Source organism: Panulirus ornatus, chromosome 57 (genome assembly GCF_036320965.1).
Source record: "Panulirus ornatus isolate Po-2019 chromosome 57, ASM3632096v1, whole genome shotgun sequence".
Classification (NCBI taxonomy): Eukaryota; Metazoa; Arthropoda; class Malacostraca; order Decapoda; family Palinuridae; genus Panulirus; species Panulirus ornatus.
The window spans coordinates 14,676,087-14,693,672 of NC_092280.1; the positions used below are offsets into that span (position 1 = coordinate 14,676,087).

The 17,586-nt window shown below is 43.0% G+C and overlaps 1 protein-coding gene across 1 annotated transcript in view; it reads right to left on the reverse strand.

Moving 5' to 3' along the window:
- The window catches only part of LOC139766183 (chromosome-associated kinesin KIF4-like), a 296,752-nt gene that overhangs the window by 237,008 nt on the left and 42,158 nt on the right, over positions 1–17,586 (reverse strand). The window contains exon 10 of the mRNA XM_071694453.1: positions 12,843–12,956. Within this exon, the coding sequence (XP_071550554.1) occupies positions 12,843–12,956 (114 nt within the window). The remainder of the gene's footprint in view (positions 1–12,842; positions 12,957–17,586) is intronic.

A 17,586-nucleotide genomic window follows, 5' to 3' on the forward strand; every position in this document is an offset into this window, starting at 1 on the left:
ACGTCTCCTACCTGACACACTATGTGCCACATCCCCCACTACACCATTCTTGTGGTGAGGGTTAACATCCTGGATCAACTCCTCATGCCTTCCGTCTGGCGCCCTTGATTGCCTCAACCATCTGGCAAAGAACAATAACCTGTAACCACTGGTTCAGGTCCTGTCCAGCCACTAAAGAGGGACTAGCTGCCATTGTCACCTCTGCCCTTGCAAGGAGCTCTATCTGCTCATCTGACCATCTTGCCTTAGACAAGACATGCCATGTTACCTACTACTGGTGAAAGGAGTTAGCATGTGCCCACCTCTCGTGAACTCTATGGTCCCATAAGCTGGCAAAGGTGTTCCCACAATGCGGGCAAATGGGAAAGCAGTCATCAGCCGCTCCCCCTTGGCTTCTGTTGGCACCCGACATACCAACAGTGGCTGGTACACTATTCCTGAAGGACTTTTTTCAAGCGTAACGGGTACCATAGGATGAAAACCCATGACAAGGATAGACATTCCACAAGGTTTCATGCAGTACTACTGCCCACAGGTAGTAGAGGACCACAGTCAGGTGATGGAGAGTTGCCACTGCATTTCAGTCCTTTGACCACCCTTCAGCAGTTGCCCAGCTAAACCAGTAAACTAGCCTGGACAACCCCCAACTCTCAGCTGTTAAGTGACTTGCACTGGATAGGCACTCAACTGAGTTAAGGTTTCAGGAGTCACTGTCACACTGTTACAAGGCTGATGCTTTCGTAATCAATGTGATGGTCTGTTTTGTGACCCCTAATGCTCCTACCTACAACTGTAATTCTACTTACTGCTCTTACCATTTTGCCAAGAGGCAGGGCTAGCACATTGCACTCACCAAAAGAAAATCTAGAGTTATGAAGAATGAGCTGCATGAGTTCAATTGTCAAGTGCTATGTGTGACAAGAAGAGATTGTAAGTCTGTGGACAGAATACCAGTGACCTGGGTTAGAGCAGTGCAACTTGACTACCAATGAAGTGCTGGCTCACTATGCAGCTGTCATGAACCCTCCTGGTACCCAGGTGGGTAGTACTGGTAATGTAATATATACTTCCCTGGTCGTTGGCTGACTACCAAGCGAATTTCACACTTTTAAATCTCTCTTCAAAGCAAAGGTTTGATATAAATTTTTTGTATGTCCATTTTTCATACTTTGCTATTTCCCACATAGTTAAGTAGTGCCAAGAACACACACAGCAGCCTCCCTTGCTCATAGCCATTCTCTACATGTCATGCATAATGCACCAAAAGCAGAGCCCCCTACCCACAGCCAAGCCCCACAAATCTTTCGACTACTGCTCAGACTCACACTATACTATGCTCGCCTCACATCCTCGTGCTTGACCAGGCTTTGAGCACTTGATTCCTCTTCTCCTTCATCCTTCCACCTCCTCCACATCAAACACATTGAACTGTCCAACATACTCCATTTTTCCACCTTTCCTTTGCCTGCTAACACTTCCCCATCTGTTCTATCACTGTTGCTACCATCTGTCTGCCTGTTCTCATACTATCCATACCTTCTAAAACATTCCAAAAGTATCCTTCTATTCTTTATTAAGCTTACTGATACTTTTTCATGCCACTTATCATTTGTCTTCTCTTTCAGTTTTCATGCATTTTGTTGATGTCCTACCACTTTTTCATTTACGCCCTCCAATCATTCATACTCTTTCACTGCAGATATCATCTATATACATCTCTTCCCTCTTTCACTAATAACACTGAGTAACAAATTTTTACTTTTCTTTGTTCCTGGGTTATAAGTATCATTCTTTAATCATGTCTAAAAAATATAGAAAATGGCTATTATTCCCTTGAAACTTTGCTTTTGTAGTCAGGACAGCGATATTTTGAGATGAGTGAGGAAAGATTGACAAAGAGGATATATGCATCACAGGTAGAGGGAAGAGGAGAAGTTGGAGACCAAATTGGAGGTAAAAGGATGGAGTGAAAAAGATTTTGAGTGATTGGGGCCTGAACATACAGGTGGGTGAAAGGCGTGCACAGAATAGAGTGAACTGGAACGATGTAGTATACGTGGGTCGACGTGCTGTCAATGGATTGAACCAAGGCATGTGAAGTGTCTGGAGTAAACTATGGAAAGTTTTGTGGGGCCTGGATATGGAGAGGGAGCTATGGTTTCGGTGCATTACATATGACAGCTAGAGACTGAGTGTGAATGAATGTGGCCTTTTTTTGTCTTTTTCTGGCACTACCTCGCTGGAGTGGGGGTGGGGATATGCTATTTCATGTGTGGTGGGGGTGGCAACAGGACTGGATGAAAGCAGCAAGTATGAATATACACATGTGTGTATATGTATATGTCTGTGTATGTACATGTATGTATACAGAGAAATGTTTTTTTTCATACTATTCGCCATTTCCCACGTTGGCATTAAGAACAGAGGACTGGGCCTTTGAGGGAATATCCTCACCTGGCCCCCTTCTCTGTTCCTTCTTTTGGAAAATTAAGAAAAACGAGAGGGGAGGATTTCCAGCCCCCTGTTCCCTCCCCTTTTAGTCGCCTTCTACGACACACAGGGAATACGTGGAAAGTATTCTTTCTCCCCATCCCAAGGGATAACGGAGAAATGTATAGGTATTTATATGTGTGTGTCGGCATTTATGTATATACATCTGTGAGTGGGTGGGTTGGGCCATTCTTTCGTCTGTTTCCTTGTGCTACCTTGCTGACACAGGAGACGGCAATTAAGTATAATAAAAAATAATAACCCATTTTTCAGAACATGGTACATATATTCAGAGCTGAGTAGCTGATATACTTTCTAGAAGTTTTCAGAAATAATAATAGTACAAATGTAAGTGAGCCAGTTGTTGTTCGCTGATGATACAGCGCTGGTGGCTGATTTGGGTGAGAAACTTCAGAATTTGGTGACTGAGTTTTGGTAAAGTGTGTGAAAGAAGAAAGCTGAGAACAAATGTGATTCAGAGCAAGGTTATTAGGTTCAGTAGAGTTGAGGGTCAAGTAAATTGGGAGGTAAGATTGAATGGAGAATAAATGGAGGAAGTTAAGTGTTTTAGATATCTGGGAGTGGATTTGGCAGCAGATGGAACCATGGAAGCAAAAGTGAGTCACAAGGTGGGGGAGGGGGCGAGAGTTCTGGGAGCATTGAAGAATGTGTGGAAGGAGAGAACATTACCTCAGAGAGCAAAAATGCGTATGTTTGAAGGAATAGTGGTTCCAACAATATTATATGGTTGTGAGCCATGGGGTATAGATAGGGTTGTGCGGAGGAGGGTGAATGTGTTGGAAATGAGATGTTTGAAGACAATATGTGGTGAGAGTAAGCAATAAAAGGGTAAGAGAGATCTTTTTCTTTCTTTCAAACTATTCGCCATTTCCCGCATTAGCGAGGTAGCGTTAAGAACAGAGGACTGGGCCTTTGAGGGAATACCCTCACCTGGCCCAATTCTCTGTTCCTTCTTTTGGAAAATTAAAAAAAAAAGAGAGGGGAGGATTTCCAGCCCCCCGCTCCCTCCCCTTTTAGTCACCTTCTACGACACGCAGGGAATACGTGGGAAGTATTCTTTCTCCCCTATCCCCAGGGATATACATATATACACATATACATAATTCATACTGTCTGCCTTTATTCATTTCCATCGCCACCCTATCACACATGAAATAACAACCCCCTACCCCCACATGTGCGCGAGGTAGCGCTAGGAAAAGACTACAAAGGCCACATTCGTTCACACTCAGTTCAATCCACTGACAGCACGTCGACCCCAGTATACCACATTGTTCCAATTCACTCTATTCCTTGCACACCTTTCACCCTCCTGCATGTTCAGCCCCGATCACTCAAAATCTTTTTCACTCCATCTTTCCACCTCCAATTTGGTCTCCCACTTCTCGTTCCCTCCACCTCTGACACATATATCCTCTTGGTCAATCTTTCCTCACTCATACTCTCCATGTGACCAAACCATTTCAAAACACCCTCTTCTGCTCTCTCAACCACACTCTTTTTATTACCTCACATCTCTCTTACCCTATTATTACTTACTTGATCAAACCACCTCACAGCACATATTGCCCTCAAACATCTCATTTCTAGCACATCCACCCTCCTCCGCACAACTCTATCTATAGCCCACGACTCGCAACTATATAACATTGTTGGAACCACCACTCCCCCAAACATACCAATTTTTGCTTTCCGAATTTTTTTTTTTTTTCATACTATTCGCCATTTCCCGCGATAGCGAGGTAGCGTTAAGAACAGAGGACTGGGCCTTTGAGGGAATATCCTCACCTGGCCCTCTTCTCTGTTCCTTCCTTTGGAAAATTAAAAAAAAAAAACGAGAGGGGAGGATTTCCAGCCCCCCGCTCCCTTCCCTTTTAGTCGCCTTCTACGACACGCAGGGAATACGTGGGAAGTATTCTTTCTCCCCTATCCCTATCCGAATGTGTGTAATAATACTTGGAGAAACACAAGGATTTGTATGTAGCAAGTATGGATCTGGAGAAAGTGTATGGAAGTTTATAGATTTCCATTTTGAAAGATATTGCATACATAAATGAAAGAGAGGAAAGTTATTAGAAGCTGGGTAGTTCTTATCAAGAGTGTAAGGCATGTGAGCAGTTCTAAGTGAAAGTGGGCATGGTATCACCATGGATGTTTAGTTTGTTTATGGATGAGGTGATATGGGAGGTAAATTCATAGGTCTTGGAGGGAGAAGCAGAGATGCAATCTGTAGAGGGTCAGGGGGCCTAGGAGGATTCATGACAAACTGCAGAAGTTGACATACCAATTTGGGAGAGAGTGAGAGGAAGTTGAGAGTAAATGTAAATAAATTAAGGTTATTAGGTTTAACAGTGCTGAGGGACATGTTACTAGGGATGCGAGTTTGATGGAGATAGTGAAAGGAAGAAAGAAAGAGTATTTTGACCTGATGAATACAGAAGGTGAAGCAGCAGTTGGTACATGCATGGTTATGAAGGATGAAAGGATATGGAAACAAATGCCGGGTCCTATTGTAAAATGGGCAATGGCTGAAATGCTGAAGTATGGAGGAGAAAATGTAATAGAGTGGATGCATTTGATATGTAATTTAACACTGGTAATAAAAAGAGTGTGGTTAAGAGAGCAGAAGAGGGTGTATTGAAATGGTTTGGGCACATGGAGAGAATGAGTGAGGAAAGATTGACCAAGAGGATATATGTGTCGGAGGTGGAGGGAACGAGGAGAAGTGGGAGACCAAATTGGAGGTGGAAAGATGGAGTGAAAAAGATTTTGAGTGATCCGGGCCTGAACATACAGGAAGGTGAAAGGCATGCAAGGAATAGAGTAAATTGGAATGATGTATACTGGGGTTGACGTGCTGTCAATGGTTTGAACCAAGGAATGTGAAGCGTCTGGGGTAAACCATGGAAAGTAGTGGGGCTTGGATGTGGAAAGGGAGCTGTGGTTTCGGTGCATTACACATTACAGCTAGAGACTGAGTGTGAACAAATGCGGCCTTTGTTTTTTCCTAGCACTACCTCACACATACACGGGGGAGGGGGTGCCATTTCATGTGTGGGGGTTGGCAGCGGGAATGGATTAAAGTAGCAAGCATGAATACGTACATGTGTGTATATGTCTGTTTATGTATATGTATGTATACATTGAATACTTCCCACGTATTCCCTACGTGTCATAGAAGGCGACTAAAAGGGGAGGGAGCGGGAGGCTGGAAATCCTCCCCTCTCGTTTTTTTTTAATTTTCCAAAAGAAGGAACAGAGAAGGGGGCCAGGTGAGGATATTCCCTCAAAGGCCCAGTCCTCTGTTCTTAACGCTACCTCGCTAGTGCGGGAAATGGAGAATAGTTTGAAAGAAAAAAAAAGATGTATACATTGAAATGTATAATTATGCATGTGCATGTGTGGGCGTTATGTATATACATGCGTATGTGGGAGGGTTGGGCCATTCTTTCAACTATTTCCTTGCGCTACCTCGCTAACACAGGAGACAGCGACAAAGGATAATAAAAAGAAAAAATATCATTCTTTTTTTTATTATACTTCGTTGCTGTCTCCCACGTTAGCGAAGTAGCACAAGGAAACAAATGAAAGAATGGCCCAACCCACCCACATACACATGTATATACATACACGTCCACACACATACATATACACACCTATACATTCCAACGTATATATATATATATTTTTTTTTTGCTTTGTCGCTGTCTCCCGCGATTGCGAGGTAGCGCAAGGAAACAGATGAAAGAAATGGCCCAACCCACCCCCATACACATGTATATACATACACGTCCACACACGCAAATATACATACCTACACAGCTTTCCATGGTTTACCCCAGACGCTTTACATGCCCTGATTCAATCCACTGACAGCACGTCAACCCCGGTATACCACATCGATCCAATTCACTCTATTCCTTGCCCTCCTTTCACCCTCCTGCATGTTCAGGCCCCGATCACACAAAATCTTTTTCACTCCATCTTCCCACCTCCAATTTGGTCTCCCACTTCTCCTCGTTCCCTCCACCTCCGACACATATATCCTCTTGGTCAATCTTTCCTCACTCATTCTCTCCATGTGCCCAAACCATTTCAAAACACCCTCTTCTGCTCTCTCAACCAAGCTCTTTTTATTTCCACACATCTCTCTTACCCTTACGTTACTTACTCGATCAAACCACCTCACACCACACATTGTCCTCAAACATCTCATTTCCAGCACATCCACCCTCCTGCGCACAACTCTATCCATAGTCCACGCCTCACAACCATACAAAATTGTTGGAACCACTATTCCTTCAAACATACCCATTTTTGCTTTCCGAGATAATGTTCTCGACTTCCACACATTCTTCAAGGCTCCCAGGATTTTCGCCCCCTCCCCCACCCTATGATCCACTTCCGCTTCCATGGTTCCATCCGCTGCCAGATCCACTCCCAGATATCTAAAACACTTTACTTCCTCCAGTTTTTCTCTATTCAAACTTACCTCCCAATTGACTTGTCCCTCAACCCTACTGTACCTAATAACCTTGCTCTTATTCACATTTACTCTTAACTTTCTTCTTTCACACACTTTACCAAACTCAGTCACCAGCTTCTGCAGTTTCTCACATGAATCAGCCACCAGTGCTGTATCATAACAACAACTGACTCACTTCCCAAGCTCTCTCATCCACAACAGACTTCATACTTGCCCCTCTTTCCAAAACTCTTGCATTCACCTCCCTAACAACCCCATCCATAAACAAATTAAACAACCATGGAGACATCACACACCCCTGCCGCAAACCTACATTCACTGAGAACCAATCACTTTCCTCTCTTCCTACACGTACACATGCCGTACAACCTCGATAAAAACTTTTCACTGCTTCTTACAACTTGCCTCCCACACCATATATTTTTAATACCTTCCACAGAGCATCTCTATCAACTCTATCATATGCCTTCTCCAGATCCATAAATGCTACATACAAATCCATTTGCTTTTCTAAGTATTTCTCACATACATTTTTCAAAGCAAACACCTGATCCACACATCCTCTACCACTTCTGAAACCACACTGCTCTTCCCCAATCTGATGCTCTGTACATGCCTTCACCCTCTCAATCAATACCCTCCCATATAATTTACCAGGAATACTCAACAAACTTATACCTCTGAAATCTGAGCACTCACTCTTATCCCCTTTGCCTTTGTACAATGGCACTATGCACGCATTCCACCAGTCCTCAGGCACCTCACATGAGTCATACATACATTAAATAACCTTACCAACCAGTCAATAATACAGTCACCCCCTTTTTTAATAAATTCCACTGCAATACCATCCAAACCTGCTGCCTTGCCTGCTTTCATCTTCTGCAAAGCTTTTACTACCTCTTCTCTGTTTACCAAATCATTTTCCCTAACCCTCTCACTTTGCACACCACCTCGACCAAAACACCCTATATCTGCCACTCTATCATCAAACACATTCAACAAACCTTCAAAATACTCACTCCATCTCTTTCTCACATCACCACTACTTATCACCTCCCCATTTGCGCCCTTCACTGAAGTTCCCATTTGCTCCCTTGTCTTATGCACTTTATCTCCTTCCAGAACATCTTTTTATTCTCCCTAAAATTTAATGATACTCTCTCACCCCAACTCTCATTTGCCCTCTTTTTCACCTCTTGCACCTTTCTCTTGACCTCCTGTCTCTTTCTTTTATACATCTCCCACTCAATTGCATTTTTTCCCTGCAAAAATCGTCCAAATGCCTCTCTCTTCTCTTTCACTAATAATCTTACTTCTTCATCCCACCACTCACTACCCTTTCTAATCAACCCACCTCCCACTCTTCTCTTGCCACAAGCATCTTTTGCGCAATCCATCACTGATTCCCTAAATACATCCCATTCCTCCCCCACTCCCCTTACTTCCATTGTTCTCACCTTTTTCCATTCTGTACTCAGTCTCTCCTGGTACTTCCTCACACAAGTCTCCTTCCCAAGCTCACTTACTCTCACCACCCTCTTCACCCCAACATTCACTCTTCTTTTCTGAAAACCATACAAATCTTCACCTTAGCCTCCACAAGATAATGATCAGACATCCCTCCAGTTGCACCTCTCAGCACATTAACATCCAAAAGTCTCTCTTTCGTGCGCCTGTCAATTAACACGTAATCCAATAACGCTCTCTGGCCATCTCTCCTACTTACATATGTATACTCAAGTATATCTTGCTTTTTAAACCAGGTATTCCCAATCACCAGTCCTTTTTCAGCACATAAATCTACAAGCTCTTCACCATTTCCATTTACAACACTGAACACCCAATGTATACCAATTATTCCCTCAACTGCCACATTACTCACCTTTGCCTTCAAATCACCCATCACTATAACCCGATCTCGTGCATCAAAACCACTAACACACTCATTCAGCTGCTCCCAAAACACTTGCCTCTCATGATCTTTCTTCTCATGCTCAGGTGCATATGCACCAATAATCACCCATCTCTCTCCATCAACTTTCATATATATATATATAGGGTGGGGGAGGGGGCGAAAATTCTGGGGGCCTTGAAGAATGTGTGGAAGTCGAGAACATTATCTCGGAAAGCAAAAATGGGTATGTTTGAAGGAATAGTGGTTCCAACAATGTTGTATGGTTGCGAGGCGTGGGCTATGGATAGAGTTGTGCGCAGGAGGATGGATGTGCTGGAAATGAGATGTTTGAGGACAATGTGTGGTGTGAGGTGGTTTGATCGAGTGAGTAACGTAAGGGTAAGAGAGATGTGTGGAAATAAAAAGAGCGTGGTTGAGAGAGCAGAAGAGGGTGTTTTGAAGTGGTTTGGGCACATGGAGAGAATGAGTGAGGAAAGATTGACCAAGAGGATATATGTGTCGGAGGTGGAGGGAACGAGGAGAAGAGGGAGACCAAATTGGATGTGGAAAGATGGAGTGAAAAAGATTTTGTGTGATCGGGGCCTGAACATGCAGGAGGGTGAAAGGAGGGCAAGGAATAGAGTGAATTGGAGCGATGTGGTATACCGGGGTTGACGTGCTGTCAGTGGATTGAATCAAGGCATGTGAAGCGTCTGGGGTAAACCATGGAAAGCTGTGTAGGTATGTATATTTGCGTGTGTGGATGTATGTATATACATGTGTATGGGGGGGGGGTTGGGCCATTTCTTTCGTCTGTTTCCTTGCGCTACCTCGCAAACGCGGGAGACAGCGACAAAGTATAAAAAAAAAAAATATATATATATATATATATATATATATATATATATATATTTTTTTTTATACTGTCGCTGTCTCCCGCGTTTGCGAGGTAGTGCAAGGAAACAGACGAAAGAAATGGCCCAACCCTCCCCGTACACATGTACATACACACGTCCACACACGCAAATATACATACCTACACAGCTTTCCATGGTTTACCCCAGACGCTTCACATGCCTTGATTCAATCCACTGACAGCACGTCAACCCCTGTATACCACATCGCTCCAATTCACTCTATTCCTTGCCCTCCTTTCACCCTCCTGCATGTTCAGGCCCCGATCACACAAAATCCTTTTCACTCCATCTTTCCACCTCCAATTTGGTCTCCCTCTTCTCCTCGTTCCCTCCACCTCCAACACATATATCCTCTTGTTCAATCTTTCCTCACTCATTCTCTCCATGTGCCCAAACCATTTCAAAACACCCTCTTCTGCTCTCTCAACCACGCTCTTTTTATTTCCACACATCTCTCTTACCCTTACGTTACTTACTCGATCAAACCACCTCACACCACACATTGTCCTCAAACATCTCATTTCCAGCACATCCATCCTCCTGCGCACAACTCTATCCATAGCCCACGCCTCGCAACCATACAACATTGTTGGAACTACTATTCCTTCAAACATACCCATTTTTGCTTTCCGGGATAATGTTCTCGACTTCCACACATTTTTCAAGGCTCCCAAAATTTTCGCCCCCTCCCCCACCCTATGATCCACTTCCGCTTCCATGGTTCCATCCGCTGACAGATCCACTCCCAGATATCTAAAACACTTCACTTCCTCCAGTTTTTCTCCATTCAAACTCACCTCCCAATTGACTTGACCCTCAACCCTACTGTACCTAATAACCTTGCTCTTATTCACATTTACTCTTAACTTTCTTCTTTCACACACTTTACCAAACTCAGTCACCAGCTTCTGCAGTTTCTCACATGAATCCGCCACCAGCGCTGTATCATCAGCGAACAACAACTGACTCACTTCCCAAGCTCTCTCATCCCCAACAGACTTCATACTTGCCCCTCTTTCCAAGACTCTTGCATTTACCTCCCTAACAACCCCATCCATAAACAAATTAAACAACCATGGAGACATCACACACCCCTGCCGCAAACCTACATTCACTGAGAACCAATCACTTTCCTCTCTTCCTACACGTACACATGCCTTACATCCTCGATATAAACTTTTCACTGCTTCTAACAACTTGCCTCCCACACCATATATTCTTAATACCTTCCACAGAGCATCTCTATCAACTCTATCATATGCCTTCTCCAGATCCATAAATGCTACATACAAATCCATTTGCTTTTCTAAGTATTTCTCACATACATTCTTCAAAGCAAACACCTGATCCACACATCCTCTACCACTTCTGAAACCACACTGCTCTTCCCCAATCTGATGCTCTGTACATGCCTTCACCCTCTCAATCAATACCCTCCCATATATATATATATATATATATATATATATATATATATATATATATATATATGTTCTTTCTTTCATACTATTTGCCATTTCCCGCGATAGCGAGGTAGCGTTAAGAACAGAGGACTGGGTCTTTGAGGGAATATCCTCACCTGGCCCTCTTCTCTGTTCCTTCTTTTGGGAAAAAAAAAAAACGAGAGGGGAGGATTTCCAGCCTCCCGCTCCCTTCCCTTTTAGTCGCCTTCTACGACACGCAGGGAATACGTGGGAAGTATTCTTTCTCCCCTATCCCCAGGGAATATATATATATATATATATATATATATATATATATATATATATACACAGACATATACACATGTACATAATTCATACTTTCTGCCCTTATTCATTCCTGTTGCCAACCTGCCACACATGAAATGAGAACCAACTCCCCCTGCATGTGCATGAAGTAGCGCTAGGAAAAGACAATAAAGGCCACATTCATTCACACTCAGTCTCTAGCTGTCATGTATAATGCACTGAAACCACAGCTCCCTTTCTACATCCAGGCCCCACAAAACTTTCCATGGTTTACCCCAGACACTTCACATGCCCTGGTTCAATCCAATGACAGCACGTCATCCCCTGTATACCACATCGTTCCAATTCACTCTGTTCCTTGCACGCCTTTCACCCTCCTGCATGTTCAAGCCCCTGATCACTCAAAATCTTTTTCACTCCATCTTTCCACCTTCAATTTGGTCTTCCACTCCTCCTTGTTCCCACCACCTCTGACACATATATCCTCTTTGCATTCTCTCCATGTGACCAAACCATTTCAAAACACCCTCTTCTGCTCTCTCAACCATACTTTTTTTATTACCACACATCTCTCTTACCCTTTCATTACATACTCGATCAAACCACCTCACACCACATATTGTCCTCAAACATCTCATTTCCAGCACATCCACCCTCCTACGCACAATGCTATCTATAACCCATGCCTCGCATCCATATAACATTGCTGGAACTCTATTTCTTCAAACATACCCATTTTTGCTTTCCGAGATAATGTTCTCACCTTCCAAACATTCTTCAACGCTCCCAGAACTTTCACCCCCTCCCCCATACTGTGACTCACTTCCGCTTCCATGGTTCCATTCGCTGCCAAATCCACTCCCAGATATCTAAAACACTTCACTTCCTCCAGTTTTTCTCCATTCAAACTCACCTCCCAATTGACTTGTCCCTCAACGCTACTGTACCTAATAACCTTGCTCTTATTCACATTCACTCTCAGCTTTCTTCTTTCACACATTTTACCAAACTCAGTCACCAGCTTCTGCAGTTTCTCACATGAATAAGCCACCAGTGCTGTATCATCAGCGAACAACAACTGACTCACTTCCCAAGCCCTCTCATCCAGAACAGACTGCATACTTGCCCCTCTCTCTCCAAAACTCTTGCATTCACCTCCCTAACAACCCCATCCATAAACAAATCAAACAACCATGGAGACATCACGCACCCCTGCCACAAATCGACATTCACTGAGAACCAATCACTTTCCTCTCTTCCTACTTGTATCATATATCTAAAAATAAATAATAAATACTCACCAACAATGCTTTCTCAGCCATGTTTGTATTCTCATCGAGTGCAGTGTGTAAGGTCTGAGTCAGTTTATCTACCTCATCTTGCAGCATCCGATTCTGAGTCAACAAAGCATTTATCTGAAATACATTTATTGTATTATGAATCATTAAATGGCAGTTATTAACAGGAACATGCTCATTCATATATGAATGAGCAATATAACCAATTACCCATGTGCAAAACACTGAAGCAAAGAGAATTGTCGTTCATTCCTTATCATCTCTCTCACTTCTTTTGCAGGAAAGCAACAGGACAGATGACCAACAGCCTCATTTTCATACATCTAACCAAACCTAAAGCTGTCACACAAAATGTACCAAAAACAGAGACTAACATCCACAACAAGCCCCAATGATTACTCCCTAGTTCACCCTGATCACTTCAATTACTCTGATTCACTCCATGAATAGCACATAGCCCTTCATACACTAAATTACTCTTTTTTTATTATTTTTTTTTTTATTATACTTTGTCGCTGTCTCCCACGTTTGCGAGGTAGCGCAAGGAAACAGACGAAAGAAATGGCCCAACCCCCCCCATACACATGTATATACATACGTCCACACACGCAAATATACATACCTACACAGCTTTCCATGGTTTACCCCAGACGTTTCACATGCCTTGATTCAATCCACTGACAGCACGTCAACCCCGGTATACCACATCGCTCCAATTCACTCTATTCCTTGCCCTCCTTTCACCCTCCTGCATGTTCAGGCCACGATCACACAAAATCTTTTTCACTCCATCTTTCCACCTCCAATTTGGTCTCCCTCTTCTCCTCGTTCCCTCCACCTCCGACACATATATCCTCTTGGTCAATCTTTCCTCACTCATTCTCTCCATGTGCCCAAACCACTTCAAAACACCCTCTTCTGCTCTCTCAACCACGCTCTTTTTATTTCCACACATCTCTCTTACCCTTACGTTACTCACTCGATCAAACCACCTCACACCACACATTGTCCTCAAACATCTCATTTCCAGCACATCCATCCTCCTGCGCACAACTCTATCCATAGCCCACGCCTCGCAACCATACAACATTGTTGGAACCACTATTCCTTCAAACATACCCATTTTTGCTTTCCGAGATAATGTTCTCGACTTCCACACATTCTCCAATATACACCTCTTGCTATCCTGAATGTATAGGCCCTGATAGCACAATGCTCTGTATATTCCACCCTTCCTTCTCCTCATTTGTTTCCCCTACCTTCTTGCTCTCTCCACTTCAGACAAACATCCTCCTTCAGTCTCTCTTCAAACATCCTTTCCATATGTCTGGGCCATCTCAGTACACCCTGGTCAGCCCTCTTGATCAGACTGCACTCACTGGCACACACCTTTCTGATGTCATTTCCTATACAATCATCTCTCCTCATGCCACTTAAGGTTACCTAACAATTTATTTCTAGCACATCTATGTTTTTCCTTTCTTTTGCATTCAAGGTCCAAGACTACTGAAAAAGAATTTCAAATATGTCTGCCCTTACGAAACAATGAAATTTTTTCCAAGTGCTATTTAATGTACCCAGGAACTTAGCCCCCTCATAAACCCTGCAAATCACTTCAGCCCCAATGGATCCAAATCTACTGCTACACTCACTTTGAGTGAATGTACCTAAAGCACTCCACTTCCTCCAAGTTCACTCCATTCAAACTCACACTCAAACCATCTTCTCTCACCACCCTACTATACCTAAATTATCTCACTACCAGTAGCACTTACTTTCCACTTCCTCCTTTTACACACTCTCCCAAAATCTGTCCCCAGCATTCTGTTTCTCTTCAGTATGACACAATAGCTTTGACATCTTCATATAACAAATACTTCACCTTTCCCTTCCCAAACATACTATAGATTTCCCCTTTATCCAAGATCCTTTTATTCACCCACAAACCTTCTCATCTATGAACATATTAAACATATATCCCAGGAGAAAACCCATCTTCACTGGGAACCACTCACCTTCCCTAATTACTCGCATACATCCTTACTTTCCTGATAAAAACTCACGGCATTCAATATCTTTCCATTTGCTCCATACTATTAGCACCTTACATACTGCATCTCTGCTGACTTTATCATATACTTTCTCCAGATCTGTATATGCCACACATCTGTCACTTTTCTCCAAGGTATTTCTCACCTTTCTCAAAATATTTCTCAAACACATTCTTCAAAACAAACACCAAGTCCATTCACTCTCTTCCTCACCTGAAACCACATCTCCCTAATCAGCTGTTCTGAGGTCGATACCACTCTCCCACAAATCTCACTGAGGATTGCCTATTTTTTATCATACTTGTTTGCTATTTCCCGCATTAGCAAGGTAGCACCTAGCTGTGAATATGATCATTCGTTCTGTATAACCCCAGGACCTCTAAACATTGTCCTGTCCCTTACACTTTTTCTCCTTTCTTTCAATGATTTCCTCTCCTCCACAAATAATCCAATGCTCTCATACGCTGACAACTCAACACTGCATTCATCCACATCCTTGAATTCTGCTCCCTCTTCTCTCACTTAATGTGCATCTCATCTTGACACAGCCTCCTCAATAAACTCAGACTTGGACATATTATCTATGTGGGGTAGATAAAATCTTGTAAAGTTTAATGCCTACAAGACCCAGTTTCTACCCATCTCTCTATCAAAAACTCACAACCCTTAGCTCTCCTTTGACGGTTCTGTAATTCCACCTCATGACTCGATGAACATACTTGGCATTATTGTAACATTCACTTTCTTGGAAACCCCATATTACAAGAATAGCTAAGTCTGCTTCTAAAAAACTGTGTGTCCTGTTTAGATGTCAAAGCTTCTCTTCTGAACAGTTGCTGCCATTTATGAAAGAGACTGATTCATCCTTGTATGGAGTACTGCTCTCACATTTGGGGTGGTTCTAGCTCTGCATTCATACCTGAAAGCTGAGTCGAAAGCAATTCAACTTGTAAACTGTCCCAGGCTAACTTTCAAATTTGACCCCCTTGTCCTATGCCCCAATGTTAGTTCAATTTCCCTCTTCTATAGTTATCACTTTGGTTTATGCTCTCAAGAGCCGGCTGCCTTGTGAGCCCACACCACTAACTACACCACACAATACTTGGCGAGCTGCTGCGTCACATGATGATTGTGTGGCCATCAGCAACTCCAGGGTGGACCATTTTGATACCTGCTTCTTTCCCTGCACGTTGAGATCTGACAGCCTAACATCACATTTAATTAAAGGCTTTGAAGCAGTAATAAAGGAATGCAAAACAGAGCATCTGATTTAAAAAAATATGTAAAGTCTAGTACAGGACGTTTCATACCAAGCAAAAACATGCAGACACAACCATTAGCTCACTATAATGACGTATATGAACTGCTACTGAGAAGGAAAACAATGGACAATGTTTTCCTAGATTTTGCAATACCATTTGACAAAACATGAAGTGCTTCTCAATGAAGTTGAAAAAATATATCAATGGGAAAATAGGAATATGGATCAAAGAATATCTGACAGAAAACATGTATCAGTTGCAATGAAAGTATGTCAGACAAAGAGGAACTCCTTTTGGATGTCCCACAGGAAATGATATAAGCCAACTACCAAACATGAGATGTTTGAGGACAATATGTGGTGTGAGGTAGTTTGATCAAGAAAGTAATAACAGGGTAAGAGAGATGTGTGGCAATAAAAAGAGTGTGGTTGAGAGAGCAGAAGAGGGTGTTTTGAAATGGTTTGGTCACATGGAGAGAATGAGTGAGAAAAGATTGACCAAGAGGATATATGTGTCAGAGGTGGAGGGAATGATGAGAAGTGGGAGACCAAATTGGAGGTGGAAAGATGGAGTGAAAAAGATTTTGAGTGATCGGGGCCTGAACATGCAGGAGGGTGAAAGGCATGCAAGGAATAGAGTGAATTGGAATGATGTGGTATACCGGGGTCGACGTGCTGTCAATGGATTGAACCAGGGCATGTGAAGTGTCTGGGGTAAACCATGGAAAGTTCTGTGGGGCCTGGATGTGGAAAGGGAGCTGTGGTTTCAGTGCATTATACATGACAGCTAGAGACTGAGTGTGAATGCATGTGGCCTTCGTTGTCTTTTCCTAGCGCTACCTCGCACACGTGGGGGGAGGGGTTGTTATTTCATGTGTGGCGGGGTGACGATGGGAATGAATAAGGGCAGACAGTATGAATTATGTACGTGTGTATATATGTATATGTCTGTATGTGTATATATATGTATACTTTGAGATGTATAGGAATGTATATTTGCGTGTGTGGATGTGTATGTATATACATGTGTACGTGGGTGGGTTGGGCCATTCTTTCCTCTGTTTCCCTGCGCTACCTAGAATGTATATTTGCGTGTGTGGATGTGTATGTATATACATGTGTAAGTGGGTGGGTTGGGCCATTCTTTCGTCTGTTTCCTTGCGCTACCTCGCTAATGCGGGAGACAGCGACAAAGCAAAATAAAAATATAAAAAACCACAGTATGTGAAAGAAGAAAGTTGAGAGTAAATGTGAATAAGAGCAAGGTTATTAGGTACAGTAGGGTTCAGGAACAAGTTGGGAGGTAAGTCTGAATGGAGAAAAAATGAAGGAAGTGAAGTGTTTTAGATATCTGGGAGTGGATTTAGCAGCGGATGGAGCCATGGAAGTGGAAGTGAGTCACAGGGTGGGGGAGGGGGCAAAGGTTCTGGGAGCA